This window comes from Hylaeus anthracinus, unplaced genomic scaffold (genome assembly GCF_026225885.1).
Source record: "Hylaeus anthracinus isolate JK02 unplaced genomic scaffold, UHH_iyHylAnth1.0_haploid 11997, whole genome shotgun sequence".
Classification (NCBI taxonomy): Eukaryota; Metazoa; Arthropoda; class Insecta; order Hymenoptera; family Colletidae; genus Hylaeus; species Hylaeus anthracinus.
The window spans coordinates 12,547,012-12,571,885 of NW_026534344.1; the positions used below are offsets into that span (position 1 = coordinate 12,547,012).

At 39.8% G+C, this 24,874-nt stretch overlaps 1 protein-coding gene across 1 annotated transcript in view; it reads right to left on the reverse strand.

The window, feature by feature from the left end:
• Window positions 1-24,874, reverse strand: part of LOC128889199 (uncharacterized) — a 423,312-nt gene that overhangs the window by 12,913 nt on the left and 385,525 nt on the right. The window contains exons 5-9 of the mRNA XM_054146613.1: window positions 23,954-24,163; window positions 22,589-22,849; window positions 11,087-11,203; window positions 10,846-10,959; window positions 10,525-10,668 (exon numbers count right to left, since the gene is read on the reverse strand). Of these exons, the coding sequence (XP_054002588.1) occupies window positions 10,525-10,668; window positions 10,846-10,959; window positions 11,087-11,203; window positions 22,589-22,849; window positions 23,954-24,163 (846 nt within the window). The remainder of the gene's footprint in view (window positions 1-10,524; window positions 10,669-10,845; window positions 10,960-11,086; window positions 11,204-22,588; window positions 22,850-23,953; window positions 24,164-24,874) is intronic.

The following is a 24,874-nucleotide window of genomic DNA, read 5'->3' on the forward strand; positions in this document are numbered from 1 at the left end:
CACGATCTAGTATATACATAGTATATATATATATATATATAGTATATATAGTATATATATATATATATACTATGTATATACTAGATCGTGTTAAAAGGCGCGTGCAAAGGAACGATGGATGGGTAGGAAATAAACGTAAGGGATTTCACGAAATCCAGCTATCTACGTCAAATAAATTGCAACAGGATAGATTAGGGCTGCTGTGTATTCGAGTTGACTTCTTACCTTTATGGAATGTGAGTAACAGCATTTTTATTGAAACTTCTCTGTCATTTGATTTCCATTTACTGTACTATATCAAAGGAGGAAATTGGAGTAGAATTAGGCATCCCATATTTAACAAATTGGGGGTTGTGCTAGATTAAGGATTCAATGTGGGAGATTTAATTTCTTTCTTTCTTGCGTCGATTGCTGGGTCACAGGTTAAATATTGGCGTATGTGTCAATGTACTTGGGGTGTGTTTCTTATGTGCTCCCATGATGTTAGAGGTGTAAGTGATTTATCAGCTAGAGTTTTGAAGGTATATTGAAAAGGTTTTATTTTCTCGAGCAGGTAATCCTGGGTGATTAATAATTTCACCATTGGTAACAATCGTGTAACTGCAATTTTCCTCGATAATTACACAAGTAAATTCCCAAGGAATGTCATTGTTCTCAAAAAGATATATTCTCGAAAAGGAGCACTGTTAATACACCTGTATAAAAAACCATTCCACGCGTTATTATTCTCGAGAAACAGAAAACTTTTATTTCGTTGGGCAGCGCACGGAAGGCTGTCCTATCGCTCGAGATAAAGCGTCGTCGACTTTCCGTCTTGCGAAATTTCTCCATTGAATTAAATCTCCACGCTTCGGCTGCGGTGGAGCACGACTCGTTCGAGCAACGTAATTTCTCATTGGATGTCGACGAAGCGTGAAACAACGAAAGACACAGGCGTTGTTCTTCAATCTTGAAACAAGTTCCGCCCAGAAATGAACCGCGTCGCGACGCGGCATCGAGTTTCCCGGCGGCATTCAAGCTAATCCACGGTGATAATTCCGTCAACTTTCGAAACGTCGACGTAACCGTCGAAATTAATATCGTTCTGTCGCGTGCTCGCTATTAATTCGGAAATTAACGCTCAGACGAACGTGCATTAGCGACTTAAAATTAGCGTTGGCACACGGGTGATATTAATCAATGAGGTATCGATGGTCGTTAACGTGCTGTCGAGGGTGCCGAGCGTTTTCGAAACTCCGAATTCGAGGGGAATATGTCTTGCGTATAATTCGGCGGATTCGGATATCAATGAAACCAGCTAACGGGCGCATATATTAAATTTAAATCGAAACTTCAACTTCCAATAGCGTGAACGTCGAACAATCGATGAAACAGCGAAATAAACCCGTCAAATTAAACCTGCGTCGAGTAGATATTTATTTTCGTGAATTATGGATGATGTAATTTAAAATAGCACTGATTAATTTGAAATTAAAAATGTGGCTCCCTTTACGAGTACTTTTTGCCGTTATTAAAAATTTTAGTTGGTTAGTATTTAATATTTCAAATAAACTTTGACGTAGTTTGTAATTCAAACAGAATTAAAATTGCAACTATCTTAAAACGTACATCTATATATTAATAGGCTTTTAAAATTTCTTTTACGTTACTCTATCTGCTTTACAGATAATTTATACGATCCTGAAGCAAAAGCTGAAGCAGACCTCGAGGTCGAAAACGTTTTATAAATTTACACATGTACATTTTCCTGCTAATCAAATTGCACTTCTGCTCGTATTTCCAACCAGATTGGAGTTTATTTGAAATATTTCATAATTTGTCTCCATTTCTTTATTTATATCGTTCAGTAATTTCTAGCTTCTAAAGATACGATTTACGATCGGGACGAAGTCGCTGGAAATCGCGCGATACTCGTAAAGCCTAATTGATGTTCACTCGGCCATCAAAATGGCACGCTCGCCATAAAATCATCAAACACGCCCCCCTCGAACAAGTCACGAATTAATTTAGCGGATACTATTTCAATGTTGTATTCAGGATACGCTAATTCCTATTAATTAAACCGAATCTCGTTTTACCTGGACTTTTCAGGCCGGCCAATTAAATCGCGCGGCAACGCGTAGGCTGGAATACAATGAGCGCTCGTCAATTTTAACACTTGCCACGTAAATCGAATCGAGTGTCATCGAGTTGTTCGGCATTAAAATTCTTCCGTTCTAAATTCGAGCTTGGACGAACGCAAAATCCTCGACGCTTTCGCGCTTTCCAGTCGACGAGCTCTGCGAGCTCTAACGAACTAACCGGAAGAATTTGTCCTGTGACGGACGCGAGAATGAATTCAGGATTAAATTCGAGGCTCGAAGATGCGTGAAACAGAGTGATATTTCCTCTAGCTAAGCTGAAAATAAGTAGAGATAACCAACAATAATGGATTTTTGGCTATTTGATAGATTGGTAGATCTATAGAGTCGACTACGTACAAAATTTGATACTTCGAGGACAAATCTATCGACAGTCACGAGAGTTATCGAGAAGAATGATATATCGAGAGTATCTTCCGTAAAATTTGGATTCTACTTGGAAATGTGCGGATCTTTCTCCGGTTGGAAGCTTCGGCTCGGTCTGGAGGACTAAATTCTTCAAGGATCGGGGATCCTTCTCAGCGTCTGCATTCTGAGAGAGAAAGTTCTCCAGCTCGCCGCGGGAGCCATTTTTCTCCACAAGACTCGATTCGATTTCTCGGGAAATGCCCTAACGGAGTAAAAAAAACACTGGGAATCGGAGACTCCTGGCAGATCCGGTAAATTGAAACTGGATGGAAAACGGAGGGAGGTAATGGAGAGGGCGAGGTAGTGCAGAATCTGCTTCCGGGAGCCTCGCGAGACAACGCTGAAGGAAATAAGAACCTGCGGTGGTGATAACTGAGATCGGGATTCTGATTACGTTAAATTATCGGAGAAATTATGAGAAAATAATGACATGTAGTTGCCAAGAAATTTTGACTCTGTAATTGTGAAATATAATGACTGAGGTACGAAAAAGGTTGAAAGAGGGATGGAGGGTGTACAAGAGCGTTGCGAGGCTAATCAGAACAAAGAATACAATTTCCAGTCTTTCTGTACTTAGGTTTTAAATTGAGTATCGAGCTTGAGTAATACTCTTCGTTCTGAAGAGTAGTTCAATGATAATGTCCGACATCGACGTATTTTCACGGACGAAAAATGAATAATTCCTTGGCGCTTCAGAATTTCACAACCGTAAAGAGACATAAAATTGACTAATCATGAATTTTAACTTCCTTCCAGGCGGTGCGATTTTATGATCGCCATTCGTTATCAAATGTTTTTCCTCGCGGCTCTGATTTTCGCATTCCCAGTTGATTTGCATTTTAAAAACTCCATTTGAATCTCCATTTGAACACGTGCAGCTTTGTCGCATAAAAGAGCGCCGCGTCGTCGTGGGTGGAAAAACTCCGTGGACGATAAATTATTACTGACCGAGTGAAAAGGATGAGTCAAAGGGAGAGGCAGATGCAAATTCGCTTCTAAAATTGAATTTTCATCGCTTGGAAGAGGCGACATCGGAAAAATAGATGTAAACAGTCCCGTGATGGGTTCGTTAAATGATACGCGTGATTTGTGAAGGTTCTCAAGAACTCGATATTTCTTAGTCGAACGCCGCGTCTTTCGCGTAACCGAAGCCAATAAATTTCGCCTCCTTGAATCGAAAATTATTCGTCTTGGGGAAAAAAAAGAATTTGTTGAGTGAAAGAGTGAGAGAGCGAGAGAGCGAGAGAGCGAGAGAGCGAGAGAGCGAGAGAGAGATGCGATCAAGCGTAATTAAGTTTTTAAAGTGCGGAGAAGTTACGGTAAGAAGTCGGATATTAAATATGCATTAGGCAAACTTAAACCAAAGTTGCAATTTCATAAAAAAATAGTCGAAAAAATTGTCAGGTGACGGGTACAGTTGAAAGTAACCGGGCGGAAAGACGTTTTCATCGTAATTCTCCATGCTGTGAGGAAATTAAAGCGGAGAAATTCTCCTCTTTAATTATCACGAACGTAGCATGAATTTTTAGCAATTTTGAACATCCGGTGAATGATAAACCGTGCGGCTGGGAAATTGGCACTGCAAATATTTTTTAATTCCCTTCCGTACGAAACTTGCGAAACGTAGTTTTATTATTGTTTCGTTTCCGTAGACACAATGTAGCACGCCTGTTGTTTATTGAAAAGAGGTTTTTTTGTGAGCTTTTCAGAGTACTTGGAGTTGCATCGAAGAGTGCATTATGATTTTACCTTGTTGGGATCTGATAAAATAAATTTAGTTTATAGTCTATACTTTTACAGTGTTTCTCATCAATTTTCATTGATTATACACAATTTTAAACATATTAAAATTGGACTACGAATATTTAAACAGTATTCCATACAATTACACCTACGACAATATAATAATAAGACCATCGATCAGTCTTACGAGTCTCTGTCCGATCTAATAATTCATGAAGCAATGTCCTTTTCCTCTCGAAAGCACTAATTTCCATACAAAAAATATTTCTAATAAATTTCTGTTACCACATTGAGAAGGAATTAAATAAATTACTTCTGAAGATGAGATGTTAAAGAAAATAAATCTACACAGGGTTCATGAATTTCGCGAAATTGCAAAAATAAGTACTAATTTAAATTCAACAAAAATAATTTCCAGTTATATAAAAACAAAGTGTTAGGCTTGTATCAATTTTCACGAGTTGTTTGGCAGTCCCACTACGGTAAGCCACGAGCTCTTCGTTAAAAAGTTAATGTAAACCCGTTGCTCGTCACACCGATTAAGTTTTCTTCATACAATAAGCAATATCCCCGTCTCGCAAGAGTCTTCGCTCCACGAGAGGGTTCATCAGCGAGGCTTCTCCAAGATCCTGTCGAAGACGACGCCCGCCAGTTTGAAGCCGTCTTCAATACACGAGGAGCCTTTACATCTAACTCAGCAACTCCAAAGGCTCCGCATATAGAAGACGACTGCCTACGTCTAAGGCAGGATCCGCTAGAAAAGCCTCCCTGATGAGCCCTCCAGCTGATCTGGAACGAAACGCGTACCTTTTCACTCCCAAAACCTACGATATCACTTTCCGTACCAATTTTCCTGAAATCGATGTCTGCTACTGTGCCTCACCTTGTTAGTCGCGGGCACTCGCATCCCCGTGCCGTAATTGAGGCGACAGTGGTTGCTCGCGCGTGGGGGGGGGGGGTTGGTATATCTGGAAGGGATCGCAACGACCAAACGTAATTAGCTTTTTGAGAGACGAGGAACGAGCCCAAGCTCCTTTTCACCATCGAAGAAGACGTCACTCGCAGATTATCTCCGTTGGTAAATTAACCCAAAGCAGAAGGGGATTGGTATCGTTCATCTTCCATCGACGTCGTCGTATCGGTGGCCTCTCTCGAACGCGAACCAAAGCTTCGAGATACCGACGCCGAGGATTTTCGGCCATGAGTTTTCGGGACGAAAACTCGCTGAAGTTGGAAGTTCTACGTCCTCGAGCAAAGAGAATATTCGCCCCGAGTAAACGGAGGTTGGAGGACGGGACGGCGGACGCGATACGTTGCGCTCTTCCTCGAGATTTTTTCGCGATTCATCTCGATGGGATCGATATGCGACGTTTGCTCGACCGGGGGAAGTGTCCTTTGACGTGTACGAGAGTTTTCGTTTAAGGAGTGACAACACGGGGGTAGTCGATCCACGTGGTTAGTGTTAAGTTAGAAATCTGATCATGTTGAGTTACTATTGTGGACATTTTTGGGAGAATTTGCAATTTAATTGTCATAAGTGAAGTACATGTGACTTGATTCTCGTTCCATTCATGTGTCTATATTTCATTTTAAATGAAAAAAGAGACTTGCACGTTTTTATGCATTTTGTGCATAAAAGTCCATTGTTTCTAGTATTGTTCATGTAACACTATATTTCTATAGGATTTTGCGTATAAGTGCATCATTATGGACAATATGTATACACTGTGTATATGCAGTCTGTCCCAGAAATATTTTTAACCTCTAAGTTTATTGAAGAAATTAGGCTTGATGTTTACAAATAAATTTTTCATTACATATATACAAGTGTAAAATTTATACGTGTACATATTTATAATGAAACACTTATTTGAAAACATCAAACCTATTATTTATTTTAGAGAAACTTCTTCAATAGATATTGAGGGTACGAATATTTATGAGACACTGTAAGTGCAAACTTGCACACAAAGTATACGAATATTTACCTACAGGTAGAGTTGTACAAATAAATTAATTCTATAATTCAATGCTTACCTACGTGGCTTAGACTGTTCATACAGGAAAAAATCCAGCGATTATTTGAGCGAGAGGACGATTAGGCCGTGGGCGAAGGAAGGGTGTGAAACAACGCGCGTGCGTGGCCGAACGGGGCCGTTAAATTTTCATTAACGCAAATTACGAAGCGAGCCACGCCGCCTGGCCGCTGATAGTTCCAGCAATTATTTTAAGCGCGCCCTGTATAAATCAGCTGACCGAACCAAATGAACCCTGAATAACAGTCGGCATCGAATAGAGCCAGCGGGATGTGCCCGCGGAACACTGGCTCTGGTCTCGTAATTAAAAACGAGAAAAAAACGTTTAATGGTTTCCGTTCCGCCTCGCAATTTGTCCAATCCCCCGATAAAGTTGTAGGCGAACGGCGATTGTTCAGAATGTGTCTCGGTTACGCCTATTGAAATAAAACAATCATTGTTTGTATTCCCTTCTTTCCTTTTAAATATAACCGAACGCTGTTTACACTGCTGCCTCGCGATTGAAAGTTACGCTCGTTTGTTTTGGATAGTTGAGTAATGATTGGTATGGTTGCTTGCACGTAAACATCTATATTTTACATAGATCTCTCTTCAATCAATAATATTATTATTTGTAGATTTTTTAAACATTCAGAATCTCTAAAAACAAAATTGCAGCCACAGTCACACAATTCATGAAGTAGCATTATTCCTGAACGACGTTTCTCAATAGAATCTAATTGTTACTAAACGCTTAATTGCAGTGAACGCGTTGAAAAATATAAATTCAAAGAAAGACCTTGCCTCTATTTATCATTATAACCACGATACACCAATTACGCTCATCCTGCATCAGAGACACTCTCTTTACGTTACATTTCCGCTTAATTTAGTCCCCGTCTGGTTTTTATTCCTTAAACGTCGCGGAGTAACAAGGTGCGCGACAATTAGAAGCCCATAATTTAATATGCTAATTACGTCAAGCCAGCGTATAAATTCATTTGGAAAGCCACGCAGAGCCGTGACATATTTATTACAAACAGCCCATTCGGCAAGAATATTCATGAACATTTTTATGCACGTACCGTGGCATGCCAGAAGTGAAGTTAAGAGAAAAAAATTTAATTTTGTTTACTGTAATGACCGCTACATTTTCATCCGGGCACCATCCTCCCGCTTAATCCAATTCGCGATGAAATTGTAGCCCACGGGTTGCTCGCTGGGGAAATATTTCCATTCAAATCGGATCGTCGATATCCTTGTATTAATAACTTTCATATATTTTTTTATGCGAGTCCTCCACCTTTCGTTTTCAGAAATTATTTTATCGGTAGTAAATTGTGTGCTTCGAGAAAGTTGTAGTATTTTTAGAAGTTTCTTTTACTTTTAAGTAGCCCTCAGGGGCTGTAGCATGCGAATATGCAGCTACAGTATGGGTTTAGCGACCCCGAGGTACCCCAGCTGAAAAAGGGGGGGGGGGGCAATGGGACCCCAACAGACATGCATCGGATTGGAATGTTATGTAAATTGGAATGCAATTGGAACTAAGCGTTGGTTTCTAACTATAGAAGCCCCGCAATTGAGGAGTTAGCTAAATAATGGCATCAGTGTAATAACTAAATTGACAGATACGCTCTTAAATAAACAAAGCTCAAAGCTACATTTCAGTGCAATAATTTTAATAAATTTGTTTCTGTTGTGAGAGCATTCCTTAAATTATGACAAAATGATCAAGTTTCCTGAATGTTGTAGTGCAGAATGATATTAATGAATTTTCCAGTGACTATTTCATCCCTTAAGTTCGTTCTAGGCAAGCCCAAAAAAATAAGCATCCTCTGCAGTTTAATTATCGACATAAAAATTTTTTTTCTTCAGATAGAACAGATTCGATACCAAACTTTGTCCTTGTTCCAAGACGAGTTGTCATTTCCGTCAGAATTTCTCCGCAAACATCGAATTCTGGCCACAGGCGGAAATAAATTCCTTGGAAACGCGAAGGGGAAACAGATATCTCTCTTAGTTAACAATAGTAAATTGGCTCGCTGCTTCCCCTTTTCAGCGATGTGAACGCATTTTTAGACTAATTAATTCGCGTCTGCTCCTGGCTGCCTTTCTTCTTTCCGGTTCAATTGCCCCCTTCGAGAATAAAAACAACACGACAGGGTGTAAGACAAAACAAACTGCAAAATTGTGATGCTCCTGTAATTTACATACATTTTCACGCAACGTTGTCTCGCAATTAGACTGTTCTCTTTGAGATATCTCATTCCTCGAAAGGGGTTATTAAAAGCGTCGTCGTTTTCGTTCGTGGCAAAATTGCGAAAGGAGGAGATAGGACGATGCACGAAGACGTCCTCGTTCCAGTAAGGTAGCAATATTGTGAGATACTGCGACGGAGGTGTACGTATCGACTTCTTTTTCTTCCATTGCAGGGACACGCAGTCGCTGCGAGCGACACACGTTTCGATTATTTCGCCAGCGTCACGGATCGGAATGCAAAGTTCTCCTTCTCTCGAACACACGACTGCAATAAATTCGCCTTACGTCTCGCTTCTGTTTAACACTGACTTCTTTATCCCCGATGAACGTGCAAGAATTTCATTTGCCCTCCATTAAATTTGCCCCCTTTTCAAATCTTGCGTACGACTAGGTTTCACGAGTGCCTCGAATATTAAGACTGTAGTATTCGCGCCTCCCATACCCAACAATAAGGAGTCAAATAAGAACACGAAACGTAGGATACGGGATTGGTCGCGTAGGTAAAGCGATCGACTGTGATCCGAGGATCGTGTCTACAAGACTAATTTTTGTATTGCATCGTTTCGGTTGAATTTTGCAATGATGTTACAGCTTGAAGCCTTAGGATCAAGAGTTTTAATAGAAAATGCTCTAATTGTATGAAACGTCTATTAACACTATAGGAAAATTAGTTTCTTTATTTCATATATTTAGATAGTTATTTATCAATGTGTTAGGTAGTGAAATAAGATATGAGTTTCTATAACCGCAGTTTAGATAGAGATTTATGGTGGAGTTTAATTGACAGAGTTCTCCCGTAGCAACAGCCATTGGGAGTTTTATTCGTCCTCGACGCAATCTCATCCGACATGATTAATGGAGAAAAGAATCCATGGGAAAGGGCGAATGAATTCTTGACAAGCAATAAATGTACGAAAACAGGTTCAGTCTGAACTAATACAATAACAAAAACTGTTTAGAATATCAATAAATAATCACGTTCACGCCTACTTTCTTTTATTCAAAATATTCTCAAAAATATTAGAAGTTTCTGATTACAAATGTCATCAAACAAAAGTAATCCAGACAGGATACACTGAATAGTTTCACAAAGAAATCGAGCAGAAATTGATTATATGCTAAAGTCATGGAATCGTTGCCTCTAAATGGTAGAAAACAGGGAATAATATCAATTAAAAATCAAAGTTCCTCGACTTCTCGACTAATTCGAACTCCGCGAAGGTTTCAATCGGACTACTAAAAAAATTCAATTAAATCAACCCCGCCCCACCACCCTCTTCTCCTCCGTTCTTTTTACTTTGTGAATCCACTCGCTAGCGCTTCTGATCCTCATTGGTATTTTCTCTCGAAATTGTTCTCCGTCCACGCGTTTGGAGAACATTCGACTCTCAGCGATTCGTCACGGCTAACGCTGGTCGTCGCGTCGCGGCGCCACGCTCGATTTACGAGGATTACAGACCGCTTATTGCCGCGCACCCTCACCCCCCTGGGGGTGCAAACGAGCGTGGCCGATCCTACGTGCCATCGTCGTATTAACGCTTTCCAGAGTGGATGTCATCGTTTTCGCCAACGGAATAGCGAGGGTGATCATTCCACTCGTTACTCTCCTACCCCATTATTACGTCATCGAATAATCGACAACTATTTTATTCGTTTGTTCCGTCATATTTCATTCTTTCGGATTTAACAGGAATTGTATTTTATAGAAGTAAAGTAATGTCGAGTATAAATTTTAGAAATTTATTATTCAAATTCCCAATGAAAAATGTAATTAGTAAAGTTTGAATTTATCTTATCTTGATTCTGAGATACAAATACATTCACTTGGTGTTTTTTAATTGATAATTTTATGATCCATAATACATGTTCTCGCGCGGGTTTATTTATCTAATTATGCTACGATTTAGCGTTTACAAGAATATAATGGTATGCAATGAGAATACAATTAAATTGCTCACCGTTTTCTTCAGACGAGATATCGGTGACATGTTCAGGCCAGCAATGATGGCCATCAGAGAGTTGAAGTTACCAATGTTGAAGCACTCGCGGGCTGTTTCGATCCAGTACTCAACCACACGCACACGCTGCTTCTTTTTCGGATGCTGCGAAATGGTAAACGCGGTTATTCGACGATTTTATGTAACAAGATTCGATTGTGCATCTTTTAAAGTAATCTTTTAGTGCCTTTCACTACCTCCAAAAATTGCAATCGAAATTTGATATAATGAATTCCTTACGTAAAAATTGATTAGAAATTAAGATTTTCCATCGCGATTTACCTTGCACACTTCCGTTGCTACGAAGTAGCTTAGTCTATTAAACCACTGGACGTACGACTCCAGATTGCGCGTTTTCTTCATATCCTTGAACGATGTTTCCAGATGAGGAGACTCCTATTTAAAATGAAAAATCATTAACTATTCCACCTTCTCCGTCCAATTTCTCGAAACTTCACGTTTCATCCAAAAGAAAGCACAGAATACGAGATACCTCGACTCCAGTGACGAAGACGACACGTACCTTGGCGAATGCTTGGACGAATTCTTCGGGGCCGATGTAAGAGAGCCTCTCCAGCTCCACGTGGGTCAATTGCTGCGCCAGAACCGTGGCCGAGGGGCACAGCTCGGTGATGTCCACCTGAAAAACGCCAGTGACAGTTCCATTCGGTTAAAGTGCCCGAGAAAGCTTTCCCTGGAAGTCACGGGGGGATGCGGGAGCGTGGGTAAGGGTTGGAACGGACGCGATGAAAGGGAAGAACGAGGGCGTCAACGAGAACTCGATTCATGGCGGACGCGGAAAGACAGAAAGCGGAAACGGTTGAACGTGCGGAGTGTCGCGACGTCTCTTCCTTTCCTTTCCAATTTCGCGTCCTCGTGCTTCGTCGAGCAAATTCGAGCGAGTTCTTATCTGCGCCAACCGCAGTTCCGAAGTGGCTACGGGTACGTCGCGACGCCCTCGGACACCCCCGATAAAGATTTGGCGACTGACGTTCCCGAATTCGACCCGATGCTAAGCACGACGCACGCCTGCGGTCGTTATACCGTGTACACGCCAAGCGTCGCGACGCTGGGTGCCTCTGACAAGATGCTGTACGAGGCTGGGAAGATTCGAGTTAAAGGGTGGTTGTCGTTTGTGTTGGAAATGGGGAAGGAGTGGGTAAATTCATGATTTGCAGAGAGATAAAGCAAATTGTGGGAAGGCTTGTTAATATATATATATATATATGTATTAAAAAAAAATAGAAATTAGAAATAGAAACGTGAATGAACAGTGAAGTCATCACCGTGTGAGTGAAAGAGATAAATAGAAATGGAGTTATGTGTACAGAACACGATAAACATTAACCCTTTACCCCTCGTCCAACCTTATGGGAACCCCTGGACCAAACATTTTTAAAGAACATTTCAAGAACTTATCGCACACAAAATCCTTAAATCTGAATTCTTTGAATTTCCAAACGTTCGACAAGTAGTCATACCTCTAATTATACTTCTTCTTCTGCCAGATAATTTGTGATAATTGAACTACATCTGAAAGAATTCGAGTGAAATGTCTGTTCGGGTAAATTGTGAATTACATTTCAAATTATGACGCGAGCAATTTAATTATCGTTGAAATTACTTGCAATAGTCGACACGGGGATGGACTGTAATTATTTCCTTGGGAAATTTTGCCAATTTTTCCCTCATCCAGGTTAAAGAATCATCAACAGTTAAATATGGCAATTAGCGCGGTCAGGTTACGCGGAGATAATTGCTCGAGTTACCATAATTAGTCGGCTGTTATTCGCGTTTCAACGAAATATATGGAAATTGCTGGTAATTGCAGTTCACGGTAACAATCGAGCAATCGAGAGATAAAAATTCTTTACTGTGCACTCCTTCGCGGCACTTGAATTTTTATAAGATAATATTTATAATTTGTTCGTTGCGTACGAAAGTGTACATGAATACTGCGCGAGAATAATTAATTTTATGCTTAAAAAAATATAGTATTGTAATGTCAAAATGGACTTATAATATAGATATATATAATAGACTTGTAATAATTTTAGGTAAATAATGTTAACTTCAAATAATATCGACTGCATATTTTTACTCTCAATTTTTGTATATTGACTGTTATAAAACCAAGCAATTTTTTATCCTCATTCTTAGTATCTTCAATGCACAATTTCGTACATACCCCCAATTCGTTATTTAACAAAGCACTAAATCACGCTCTTCAGTCTCATAGAAATGCATCGCAAGACATTCTGTAACGAAATGCGAAATACATTTTCTGGGTGAAGTCACCGCAAAAAAGAGATAGAGAGATCACTTTAGGAGATCACAGTTCCAAAGGATAAAAGACATCGGAGATGCGATGAAAAAGCCCAGCAAAACAAGTTACTGATGCATCAGCTGACAAAGAGTGGCTACCTTGTGAAGCGTTATGCTTTTTCTTCCTGGAAGCTTCTACATTTTATTCGCAAGGGATCCCACTCTTTCCACGCATTCTTCTTATAATTCTATACTTTTTACTGTAAAAGGTACAGCCATTTTGATGTCGAGATCGAGAAATTTGCATGAAAAAAAAACTTTTTTTATTTTGCAATTAGTGAGGTAGAAATGAAGAATTTAAATTAAACCTTTCTTTCTTCGATTCACGTTCCATGGATCTGTGGTAACTGAATGATATTCACTATATCAATGAAGACTATATCAATATTCTAAATAAATTGATTCTTTCTTCACCACAAAAATGACGATTTCAATGTAATTATTACTCAAAACGTTCAGGACTTCCTTTCCATACTTTTCCCCAATGGACGATATTTTTTCAGCTCTTAATTAGCAACAACGAGGAAGATTATCCAAGCGTTTCGTGTACGTTCCCCCGAAATGAAAGTACTCCATTATGCTCCGGATTAGAGTAGCTCCGACGAGTGTGTCTGGGGCGAATTAAAACGGCCAGACATTCCGCACCGCGCCGAATCGATGGTCGCATTCAAATAGTATTTTCCACCGGACGTTTCCGTAAAACGTCATATCGTTTCCTTGACGCGATAAAAGTAAGAACCGTCGGCGCTCGAATAAGATCAGCGAGCCGCGTGATTCGGTTACGGGCAAATGGCGTTCCCGCAGCCTCCGTTTCTTCAAATTAGATCGTCGATCGAATTATCAGCGAACAGGGAGCGATGTGACGTTTTCGATCGGACCGGCTGCGACAGCATTGATTCGATCTACTAGGAACAAACAGAGCGCGAGCGAAACGTTTGATTTGCGTGCAAATTCAATTGTATACTTTTCACCACGCGATAAGAAAGCGGAGCCAACGACGCGTGAACGATGCAATAAAACAACAATAGCGGTGGAATTTTAATGTTGATTTCTTAAAATAGAACTCTGTCGTGGTAAAAATGGTATAAACCCTTTTATGAACAGGTCGATGAAGTCACGTATCGACAGCGAAGTAGAACAGTGCGAACGAACGTGATAAGAATGACGGGGAAGTGCCGAGTGAAGTTGTTTGGAATCAAGAAACAGTCAAGGAGTGCGAAAAATATAAACTGCAGAAGTTTTTCACTAATTCGCACGTTCTTGAATTTAGAAACTACGAAATCAATCAATTCACTTGTATACGATATAAAATTGTTTCTTAGAAAGCTTCATTGAAAATTCTAAGAATTTTCAAGAAACTTTCTATGTTCAATTAGAAGATTGAAAAATGATTATACACACGAACACCTACTGGTAACATGATTTATATATTTTACAGTAAATGTAGTGTAATCTGGGGTGAGTTTTCAAGTTGCCAAGAAAATTCAACACAAAACAAGATGATTAAAAAGAGTTATATAAACACCTATTAAGAACGTAATGTGGTCGCTGCATACGGAGGAAATTTGTATTAGGATAGCATAAAGCCATCCCAGCAGTCTAATCCCAGGAAGTTTACAACTGCTCGAGTTCCGGGGACGATAATGTTTGCGGCGTTCAAAGAAACCTGCTGGAAGGTATCGCGCGCTGCATGCAATTCACTTGTGAACTGTAATACGCGACCGAATGCAATACTCCCTGTAGACTGTCGCAGTTTCTTGCGTCGGATAATTAATGACGATTTCGAAATAGTACGATATATTAAGTTGGGAACAACGGTATAATTTCGCTTGGTCCTCGTTGCGCGCAATATCTGCCGGCGCATTCAAACCGAGTACACTGGTAATTTCCCACATTCGCACCGCAAACGATAAGTGTACGGAATTGTCGTCGTTCTGTGCTTGCACCGAGTCAAACCATTAGACGTGAGTCATTTTGGGAGACAGATCGATCATGAGCGTGGAGGAAGTAATTAATGTGTTCGGTGTAATTATGTCAGGATTTATAATTCATTCGTGACCAGTGCTCTGTTTGGAGAAAACATTTGTTTAATAGTATTAGAATTTATTCGAATGCCACGTGATTTTCAGGTTATGCTACTAAGGCCTAAATAAAGTAAATTGTAATTTTTTTGAAATCCTGTCGAAGCTAATCTTCTCAATACAAATCAAATGTTTTCTTCGCCTACGAATGGAGCTGTTTTTCCATTCATCACTATGAAAACAGTATTATTAAATTTTGTAGAGGAAAGGACGTTACAAATAGCTGTATCCACCCCCTGACTACTGATAGTGAGGCGTTTTAATTATTTAAAAGCAGGAATTAAATTCGATTCCGCGTTAATTGGATACAATGGCTTGTAACGGATTTAATATGGATTTTAATGTGTATTATCGTCACCAATTAAAATCCTGCTATCTGGAGTATCAACGTTAACGGGCACATTTAAATAGGTCTGATAAGCGAGCGGGAACTGCGTACCGAGGGCCTTTGTGTTTGTCTCCAGCTTCTCTTTCTATCGTCATTACGCGGAAGAAAACTTAATTAAAAGCTTTGTTCGCCGTGACACGCAGGATGGCAGCCTCTTCGGGGCACTATTAGTTCCCAGTTGACTCCAATGCACGAGTAATATACAAGGTGTCGAGTACTTTCATCGCTTTTACAAAAGTTATCACAATTTTAATTAAAGAATAATATTTGCAGTGTTAAAGCTATCATTTCCAGGACGAAATTTTAATTTAGATAAGAAAATAATTCTTTTACTCCTTCGGATTTTTGCCCCTTTATTTTCTTTTTTTTTTTGAAAAGTTTCTGCAATTAATTGCTGATAAATCATACAGAATACAAAGGGATCAGGTACAAAGTATCAGATTAAATATTTTAAACGTTAGGAAAGTATCCAGCTGGTAAATTGATGTAAAAGTCTGCAAAATCGGAGGTTTCATCGTTTAAGATGTGGAAGCTGTTGTGAAATTAAGTTTTCTCGCAAGTGGCTGCTCGAACGCAATAAAGGATCGCGATTGAGTCGTTAGGCGTTAGGTGTTCGTTCGAAACTTTGTTCCCACGTTGGAAAAAGCTTGAAGGCGTGCTACTGTTGGACCGCGGGTTTCTTTTGTTTCCAGAAAACACAATAAAAGTCGAGTAATTGAAGCCGTTTAATTAATAAATGTGTTGAAAAGTGCTAAGCCACGATAAGATTCTTTGAGACAGATTAATACGATATAAACCCCTTTCATTCGGTGCCGACAACATTGCATACTTTAGTACCTAATATTTTTTAATTAAATGCAATAGCATTAATCGTTCCTCTTTCCACGAGGCTTTTATTAATAATGGCCTCTCATCTTGTACCTTAACTTTATGTACTAACCACTATCTTAAATCTTTCAATATTGAGTTACTTCTTTTTATTCCAGTGAAGAACCAATGTTTAAAGTTCTGAAAAAAAAATTATTGACATATCTGATAATAATTTAAAGCAGTGTAACTTGTGGTACAAGGATCAATATCGAGATTACATATTTAAATTGCATTGAATTAAAAAATTAAAGTTTGAACTGCCCTCTGCTTCCAAACAAACAGTTACTATTTATGAGTCTACGTATTTCGTGTGTTACTGTCTCATAAATGACGGTTCTTCACAATAACATTTTAAATATGCCACAGACTCCAGATGGATCTTTAGTTAACAATCTAACGGTATTACTGACAATTTCACTTTCTCCAGATCGCAGCACTATTCGCGGATTGTTTCGCACACAGGTAACTCAGCGTTTGCGGATTATTCCCAGTGATACGCGGCAGACATTGCGCGCAGAATATTCTGCTTCTGGATGCAAGTGGGTTAAGAGTAATCTAGAAGTGCGTGGGATCAATAGACATTGCAGCAATCGTTCATCCTCCCAGTGTATTGTCCATACTCTCGACCTAGAATTTTGTTGTACCCGCGAGTTGCTCCGAGACCGGGGTAATGATAGCGAGACCAGTAGACAATCCACGATAATGTCTGCGAACTAAGTTCGCAGGTACTTCTTGTGACTCCGACAGAAAAATTGTGCACTGACAACGTGATAATAAAATTGACGTTGAATTTCTACTGTTAAAGAGTTACAAAACAATATCGATTAAATCTACTGGCACTATACGTATATGGTGTTACTTAACTAAATTGGAGCATACACTCTCTACGATTACTCTTTCCCATGGGCGGTGAAAAGATTTTATCTTATTTTATTTTCATAAAAACGGTTTGTTTCGTTTTAGATTTTAGTTTTATAGAGCATTTTTCATTTCATTTTAGTTTGATAAAGAAAGAGATTGTTTTTGGTTTATTTTTTTTATATGAAGGCTTAACAGCAGGGAATGTGTGGTTCAATTTAGATAAGTAATAGCGATATATGTATGCATAGTAATAAAATTATACAGGTTGCGTTTAAGTATATGACTCCAAGTTTCAATTTCAATTTTGTAGCAACGTTACGCCAACATGAACTTTACGAATCCTTTCGAGTTTTTAATTTCAGATAAACAGGTAAATAAATTACATCTACGTCGATGAACTTATTCATTATTACCCCTTTAGTCAGCCCTGTATTCTAAAATTGAAAAATAGTACAACCCTCAAAACATGATTCCATTACCCCGAAAATTATTTACTCTGCACCTCACAGCGTATTAATAAAATTCTGAATAAGTCAGCAGCGTTTCGCCTAAGCAAAGGCGGTAAACAGCTGATCGAGACATTAATAACACGGCGTCCTGTCGAATGCGATAAAGCATTCCGTAGTCGAGCCAGTTTCCGGCCACGGTTGAAACTTTTCTGACGGTCGGGCCACGAAGGATAGAGACCGAAAAAGAAGCGTCACGACGACGGAATCAGAGGGGGTAGGAAAAGAGATTAAGGGCGTATTATTGGTCTCGCGAGTTACGTCTCGCTTCTTGAAAAGTTCAAGCGAAGCTGTCGTCGCGGCGCGTAGCAGGAACGAGTTCAAAAAGCGCGACGAACTTCCGCTTTAATAAGCCGGAGCTTCCTAAGAGCCCCCGACCCGCCCGTTTCCTTATCCCCTCCTGACGTTTTTTCCCCCCTTCGCCCATCTTCGTACATTTTTATTGCTTTCCTTTGAGCCTCCGACTTCCTGCACTTTCGATGCAATTCCGCCCGTAAATCTTGGCCACAGACGTACAAGCGCCACGCAAATACGATTCTCTGAAAAGATGTCTCGCGGCCGCGGGACACTCTTCTTTATTCAGCGACGACTCCTTATTGCGCGCCAGCTGTATCACTCGATGTTGTCCAGAATGGGAAAACATCGTTTCGAGGCAAACATTGTTTCAGATACGCTTTTTGTTTAATTTTTTTGAGACGAGGCTCTGTTGAAACTCGACCTAGTGGAGCTTCGGAGAGTAGGAAGCTATAGCATAGCGTATCTCGATTACTATGGACTATGTCGAAAATTTATGTGGATTAAATAAAATCGGAAATGTAATTTTCTGTACTTTTTATTCTGTACGTTTTTGTTGTACGAGTGATGGCAAGCGAGATTAATGCATGTTTTATGGCTGACGCCCCATTATTCGTTTTCGATTGAAATATTGAGGGGTGATTGACGTCTAGGTTATTCTCGATTCTATCGAAAATATTTGCGGAATAAATAAGTTTACAAATTCAGGTTTCAATGGTTTTTGTTGTAGACGGTTTTGCATGGGAAATGACTCCAAGCGAGATATTGTGTATTTTATGATTGACATATCATATTCCCATTATAGTGGAGTACTGAAAACGGGAAAGATCAATATTCCGATCACCATCGATTCTATCGACGATTTTAGTGCGATGATTAAGTTTGAAAATTCAATTTTCGACAGTACTCTTTCGGTAGCTATCCAAAAATGGAACGATTGGTTCCATCGAACTGGAAACATTAAAATTTATTTTAAATAAAGCATCGAATATTTTACACACGAGAGTAGATGTAAATTAATTTTGTATATTAATTTGCTGGTCTACTTCAAAGAGTGTACTCTTTACACTGCGTTCGAAGCGTCCATTTTAATTAAAAATATTGCAAATAAACGCAAAGCTACCATGTTTAATCATTTATTTTTCCCTTTATGCAAAAGAAACTAGCCAATGGTCATCGAAATTTCAGCGAACTGTGAATCAGACTTGGATAAAAATAACCAATGGGCCAGAATTGTTAAACACAAAAATACATATACAAATAATGGAGTTTATAAAAAAATTGAAAAAATTAGCTGCATTTTATGCTTCAACCTTTTAATATTTATTTCATACCTCGCGATTGTAATACCTTTCGCGAACAGTTTGCGAGTGATCTCCAATGAACGAGCCACGATGCTCTCGTTTTTTCCTTCTTTTTCAACTGCGGGGATAGAGGAAATTGCGTTCACATTAATTTTCCCATGAATACGAAACGTACCCCGTCGCGACCGAGTATGTTATATTTATCGTAACAATTTCCATTGAATCAAGGAGCCAAGTTACGGGATGGTTACACGGGAAGAATATTAAAGCTGCCGTTTAAAGAAGCCGCTTTCAACAATTTCCGGAAACTTCTGATAGGAGATGAAGCCATTTCCTACCGGTTTTGACGAGGAAGTTATTTATTATGCGGCAGGAAATTTATCTCCCTTTGAACGCAAAGAGCGGGACTATTATTCATTCGTCCGGGATAAAATATGCGTTTAATGCTACGTCATCGCAATGATGAAAGATCTTTTGAGGTTGGAAATAAAACTACCTTTTATTGCCATTAATATCTGCTAACTCTGCGAAAATGGATCCCAGAAAGGTAAATAATTTTTTGCGGAGAAGAATTGGCCATTGATTATTCGTTATTTATTTTAGTTGATACCAACGCTACCCATGGTTACACATGGTAGGCTCATTGTCAGTTAGTATTTTATGATTATTTGACTAGTCACCGTCTCAAAGCCATAACAATATCTATTTTCTTGCAATAAATAAGTGAGCTTTACTTTTATCAATTTACATCAGCTATAAGAGTCACTCAGATACCGCTATAATTAGTTTTAGGTAACAGAGAAATATTGACAAAATTCCTTAATCTGTATAAATGCGTGCAAACTTGCCCATGAATATTTAGCAGTGATAAATTATGGCACTATTACATACTGGAAATATGGAAGGGTAATTTAGCACCGCTCACATTATTTCACGTTTAACCAGCCTACTTTGGTATAGACTTAGAGTTGAATAATGAATGTAAGATTAAAATAGGCATAAAAATCCTGGAACCCAAGAACGATCCGCCTCGGAAATAGGAATTTATCCCGTCTGGCCGGTCAAAATGGACGTGTCCAGCGTCCGAAACGGGATTCCTGGTATCCGTGCAACGAAACAATAGAGTACTGGGGCAATTTCTCCAGCCGCACGATCATCAACGGAGCTTGTAGCGGTCCGAGCTCACGCAATTCCGTCCTGATTAGCCGCGCCCGATGCACGGGCATATTTAACTAACTAATGCAGTTGCAAATTAGCTATTAGTAGGTGTTACACGCGGTGGCAGATAGGCGTAGGGTAATCAAATTAAACCGAATAGTTACTGCACGGTCTCCCGCGCCCGGGAAACTACCTAACCCTGTTAGCTTAACTGCACAAAGTGCATGCGTGCGAATACGCGATTCCCTGTGCATGCGTGGCCCCCCTGCGCCTCGAGGTCGACGGAGGAATGCGAATAACATGTACAAACAGGATTCACGCGTAGCCGAACGCTGCGCGAATCGGACGTGTCGTTGATGTCGCGGTTAGGTCCAAGGTAAAATATTGAAACGTCTGTCGAAAAGGGTGCGCGTGGCTGGGAAATCGATTTCGAGGGAGGATTGCCTGGCGAGGAGAAAGGAAGCCACTTTCATTCCTCGAAACACGAGAAATCGTCTTTGGGTGGTATCGAGGTATAGTTATATATACAGATGCAAGGTACGAGCGGAGATACTGGATTGCGAAGGGATCACGTCAGCGGGATCAAGTTCTTAAGTACTTGGACGAATATATACGTCTGCAAATCTGTCGTCGAGTATCGATTGGGTTTTCAGAAAAATACAAACTGGTTCTGAGTGAACAGGGATGAAGACGGAGATGGGGGTGGTTTTTGGGGATGGGAAGATGATCTATGGGTCGAGGACGGTGTAATATCACGAAGGTAAAGATACTGGCAGGGATTATGTTGAGTTCATAAATATTTGAGATAATGGAAGAGATAGGAGTATAAATCTGTTGTCCAAAGGAATCGATTGGTATTGCGAAAAAGTCAAGACTAGTCCTTGACAGAGGAGAACGTGGGTAGAAGTATACCTGAGAGTTATTTAATCAATAGGTTGAAGGCTAATAATACTACTACGAATGTAAGAATACTAACAGTGACATGAAATGATTATCAGTCTTGGAATACTTCAGTCAACTGAATATAGGTCTTCGTGAATTTCTTATCTTAAGGGATCGATTGGTCGAGAGGATGAAAAGAATTATTACTGAAGAATTATTACATGACTTTAATGAAAATTGTATTATAACATGTCGTTTAAGTGTCCATTACACTGATAGGCATCCTTTGTTAAAAAAAAAAAAAACAGATAGAATTTTCCATCCCTTTTGGAAACCCTTTCCAATATCATAGAATGAAAAATTTGCATAAGTCTCGTGCTCGTGGTGTTGACTCTATTGCGGTTTGGATAACTAAGAGCATCTTATGCAAACAGTGGCTCATATGCAAATAGCAGAAAGTGCGCATGGAATCGATACACGCGTCATTGAGGACCATTTAAACCGAAACAAGGGCCTGATGCTGGGAGAGGATGGAATTGGCGCACGAAACGAGGGAAACGGGCGGGCACCGAGTATCGTAGACAGAATATTATCGGTTCATTATACCGGAAGTTCTCGAAGGCTTCACGCAGTTACAGTAAACCGAATAATCGCCACTGAACCCCGATAAATACGATCGAGGCATTGGCGCGTGTACGCGAACGAATTAATACTGGTAACACGAGATAAACAATCAGGAGATCCGACGGAGCGAATGGAAGTCGAAATGAAAATGCGCTTTATGCACTCATATCAATTTTTAATTAAAAGAGGTGTATTAGGTTTGGGACATAATAAACAGATTGGAATTCAGAAAAGGTTTTGAGAAAAATAGGGAATCATTACCTATTCTTAGTAGCTAAATGCAAATTCGGAAAAATGATTTATTTTGAGATTTAATAGTAGCTTGGATATTAGCTTAGAATATTAGCTTGGATTCATAAAGGAATGTTGTCCAACTATGTACATATTCCAATTATTAATATAAAGTACCTTACAGGTCACCATTATGAATCTAAATTAAATATTGAAAACTATCCTAACTAAATTTGCACTCAACCTTAATTTTGGATAGTTCCTTAAAAATAATTCAGTAATCCGACCATCTTCACATAAAATCGATCAAAAGAGGTCGAAATCCTTAAATAATAAACGATCTCTATACGTCAACGACATCTCCAAACAAATTCAGAAAGTTGTTCAAAAAGTTACCTACTTTCAATGTCTCGAAACGGAACAAATGAACCGACGATTTAACCGTGGACCCGGTAGCGAGTTTCGACGATCGTAATGCGCTTTTGTAGTAAACTTACGTACCTGTGTAAGTTGGTCGGTAGCTGCCTCGGTCGCGAGCCTGGCCAGACCCTCCTCGTACCTTTCCAGGGCCGTCAGTCGTAGCAGCAAGTTTTGCAGCAACGCTGAAACTTCCTGCCGGGCCGCAGCGTCGACCGCAGCGATCTTCTGCGTGATGGACCTGACGTGACCCATCACCCTCTCGTCCCGGAAATCGTACGGGAATGTTTCCGTCCATTCGGCCAGCAGTTGCACCAGTCGCGGAACGAAACGCTGTAGACGCTCCTGAAACACGCCAAACCGTTTTCAATTGTCTCTCTGGGTTGAATTGAGCCATCCTCGGTGTATAATCATTGTTTAGAATAATAACGTGGGTATCAAAAGAACAGTACGATAATTGTAGAATACATGAATGCAAATGTAAGGGAAAAGAAGAGCGAAGGGTGAAATGAATTAAGATATTTTATAATGTAGTAATTACTGAATATGTATGGATGAGAATATAAAAGAGCATCAGGATTGGAGAAAGAAATCGAAGAATGATGGTGTGGCTAATTGATTGAATTAACGAACCCTCTATTGCGTGAATTTTATTTTATAAATTAAGATATAAATGGCGGAGTCTAGATTATTAAATGCCGCGACAAGAAAACATGATTCACTGGAAGTGCTTTCATTCGGTTCCCGAGTGTCCAGATCGTGCAATAGAGGATTAAAAACGAAGACAGAGAAGACAAAGGTAGACCCGATGGGAGTAGTCGCGTTTTGCGAGATCACCACCGGCGAAGACAAAGAAGCTACTCCGTCTGAAGGAAAGCTGAAGTGAACCGTTCATTGGAAGATTCAAGTGGGTCTTTGAGACTTCATTATTAATCCCCCACGGACACGTTGGGATCTTATACGGAACAGCAGACGTTTCATTATCGAATTTTCTCGATAAAGAACCATCCGAAAGACGGGAACTCTAAAAATTCTCCGAGCTTCAAACTCAAAATAGACAAAATTAAATTCGTGCAAGTCCGAAGAACTTGCGGGAAATGACGTAGCAAAATGAAACAAAAAATAAGAGAATAGCGTTCCCAAAAATATAGCGCAAAGCAGGGTCAAATTGAAATAAAAAAAAATAGAATAGGGGTGAAGGGAGGCCAGCAGAGGGGGTTGGTGGAAAAGTTCATTTGCGAGCAAGACTTTTCTGGCCTGGATACGCGTGCTCGTTATTACAACGCGGAACGAGAGCGAAGCGTGCCGGGGATGATTCTCCGGAGGGGGTGAATGCAAAAGGGGGTCGAGTCTGCGAGACGATGAAACGATAATGCACGCGGTGGCCGTAAAGTGCACGCCCGGAAGGCTCTCGGCGGGCTTTTGTGGGACGCGGGATTCGTGGCTCACCTTGCCACCCTCTCCATTCAGGTTTTGCTGATGCTCGCAGAGGGCGCAGACCTCGCCCAGGAGCTCGTGCGGCTTGATGAAGAGCCTGGCGCTCAGCAAAAAGGCGAAGAGGTACGCCCGATCGGGATAATACTCCTCGGTGGGCACCATGTGCTGCACCAGGGCCTCCAGAGACCCGGAGACGAGGTTCCCGTCCCGATAAACCAGGGCCTGGAATCAAACATGAAATTGGTTAATTGATTGAGAACGATGAAGAGAGTTTAGGGGTAGATTTTCGTTGAGTGCTGCACGGAGAAACGCTTACGTGTCGTATCAGGGCAGGGGGAACATTTTGGGATTTTGAAAGTCTGCAGGTGGTTGACTGAAAGTTGGATGAACTATTATTTTAAGTATCAAATGGTCTATTTTATTTCCAAGCGTTAATATTAAAATGAAATATCTTGCTCGGTGCAGTAAGTATTTAAAATTGTATTTTATTTGAGGGGGACTGGAAGTAGTGGATATATTCTATACGAATTTACGTATATTTTAGTTAGTGGAATTCATAGTCGAAATATTTTATTCTGTACTTCATTTACCAAGATAAAAATACTTCGTTTTAAATTTAACATTTCATGAATATTTTAATTTGAGTATTGAAGAGTATACTTGGCAGAAATAAAAATAAGTGCAGAATAATAAAACAGCTTATATAAACACAGAATTATAGAACAAGTTTGAAAACAGATGACCTGTCAGTCACTACAAGCAGGCATACTAATTATACCAATTCCATTAGCTGGTCAACAAAAATAAATACGTCTTCCGTTTTAATTACTGTCTCCAAAAAACAAGGTTGAACATCCCCTGAAAATGTCCAAACGTGTTCCAAGAAGGTTTCTCGAGGTTCCAACAATAGAATAGAAGGATCGACGAAATATA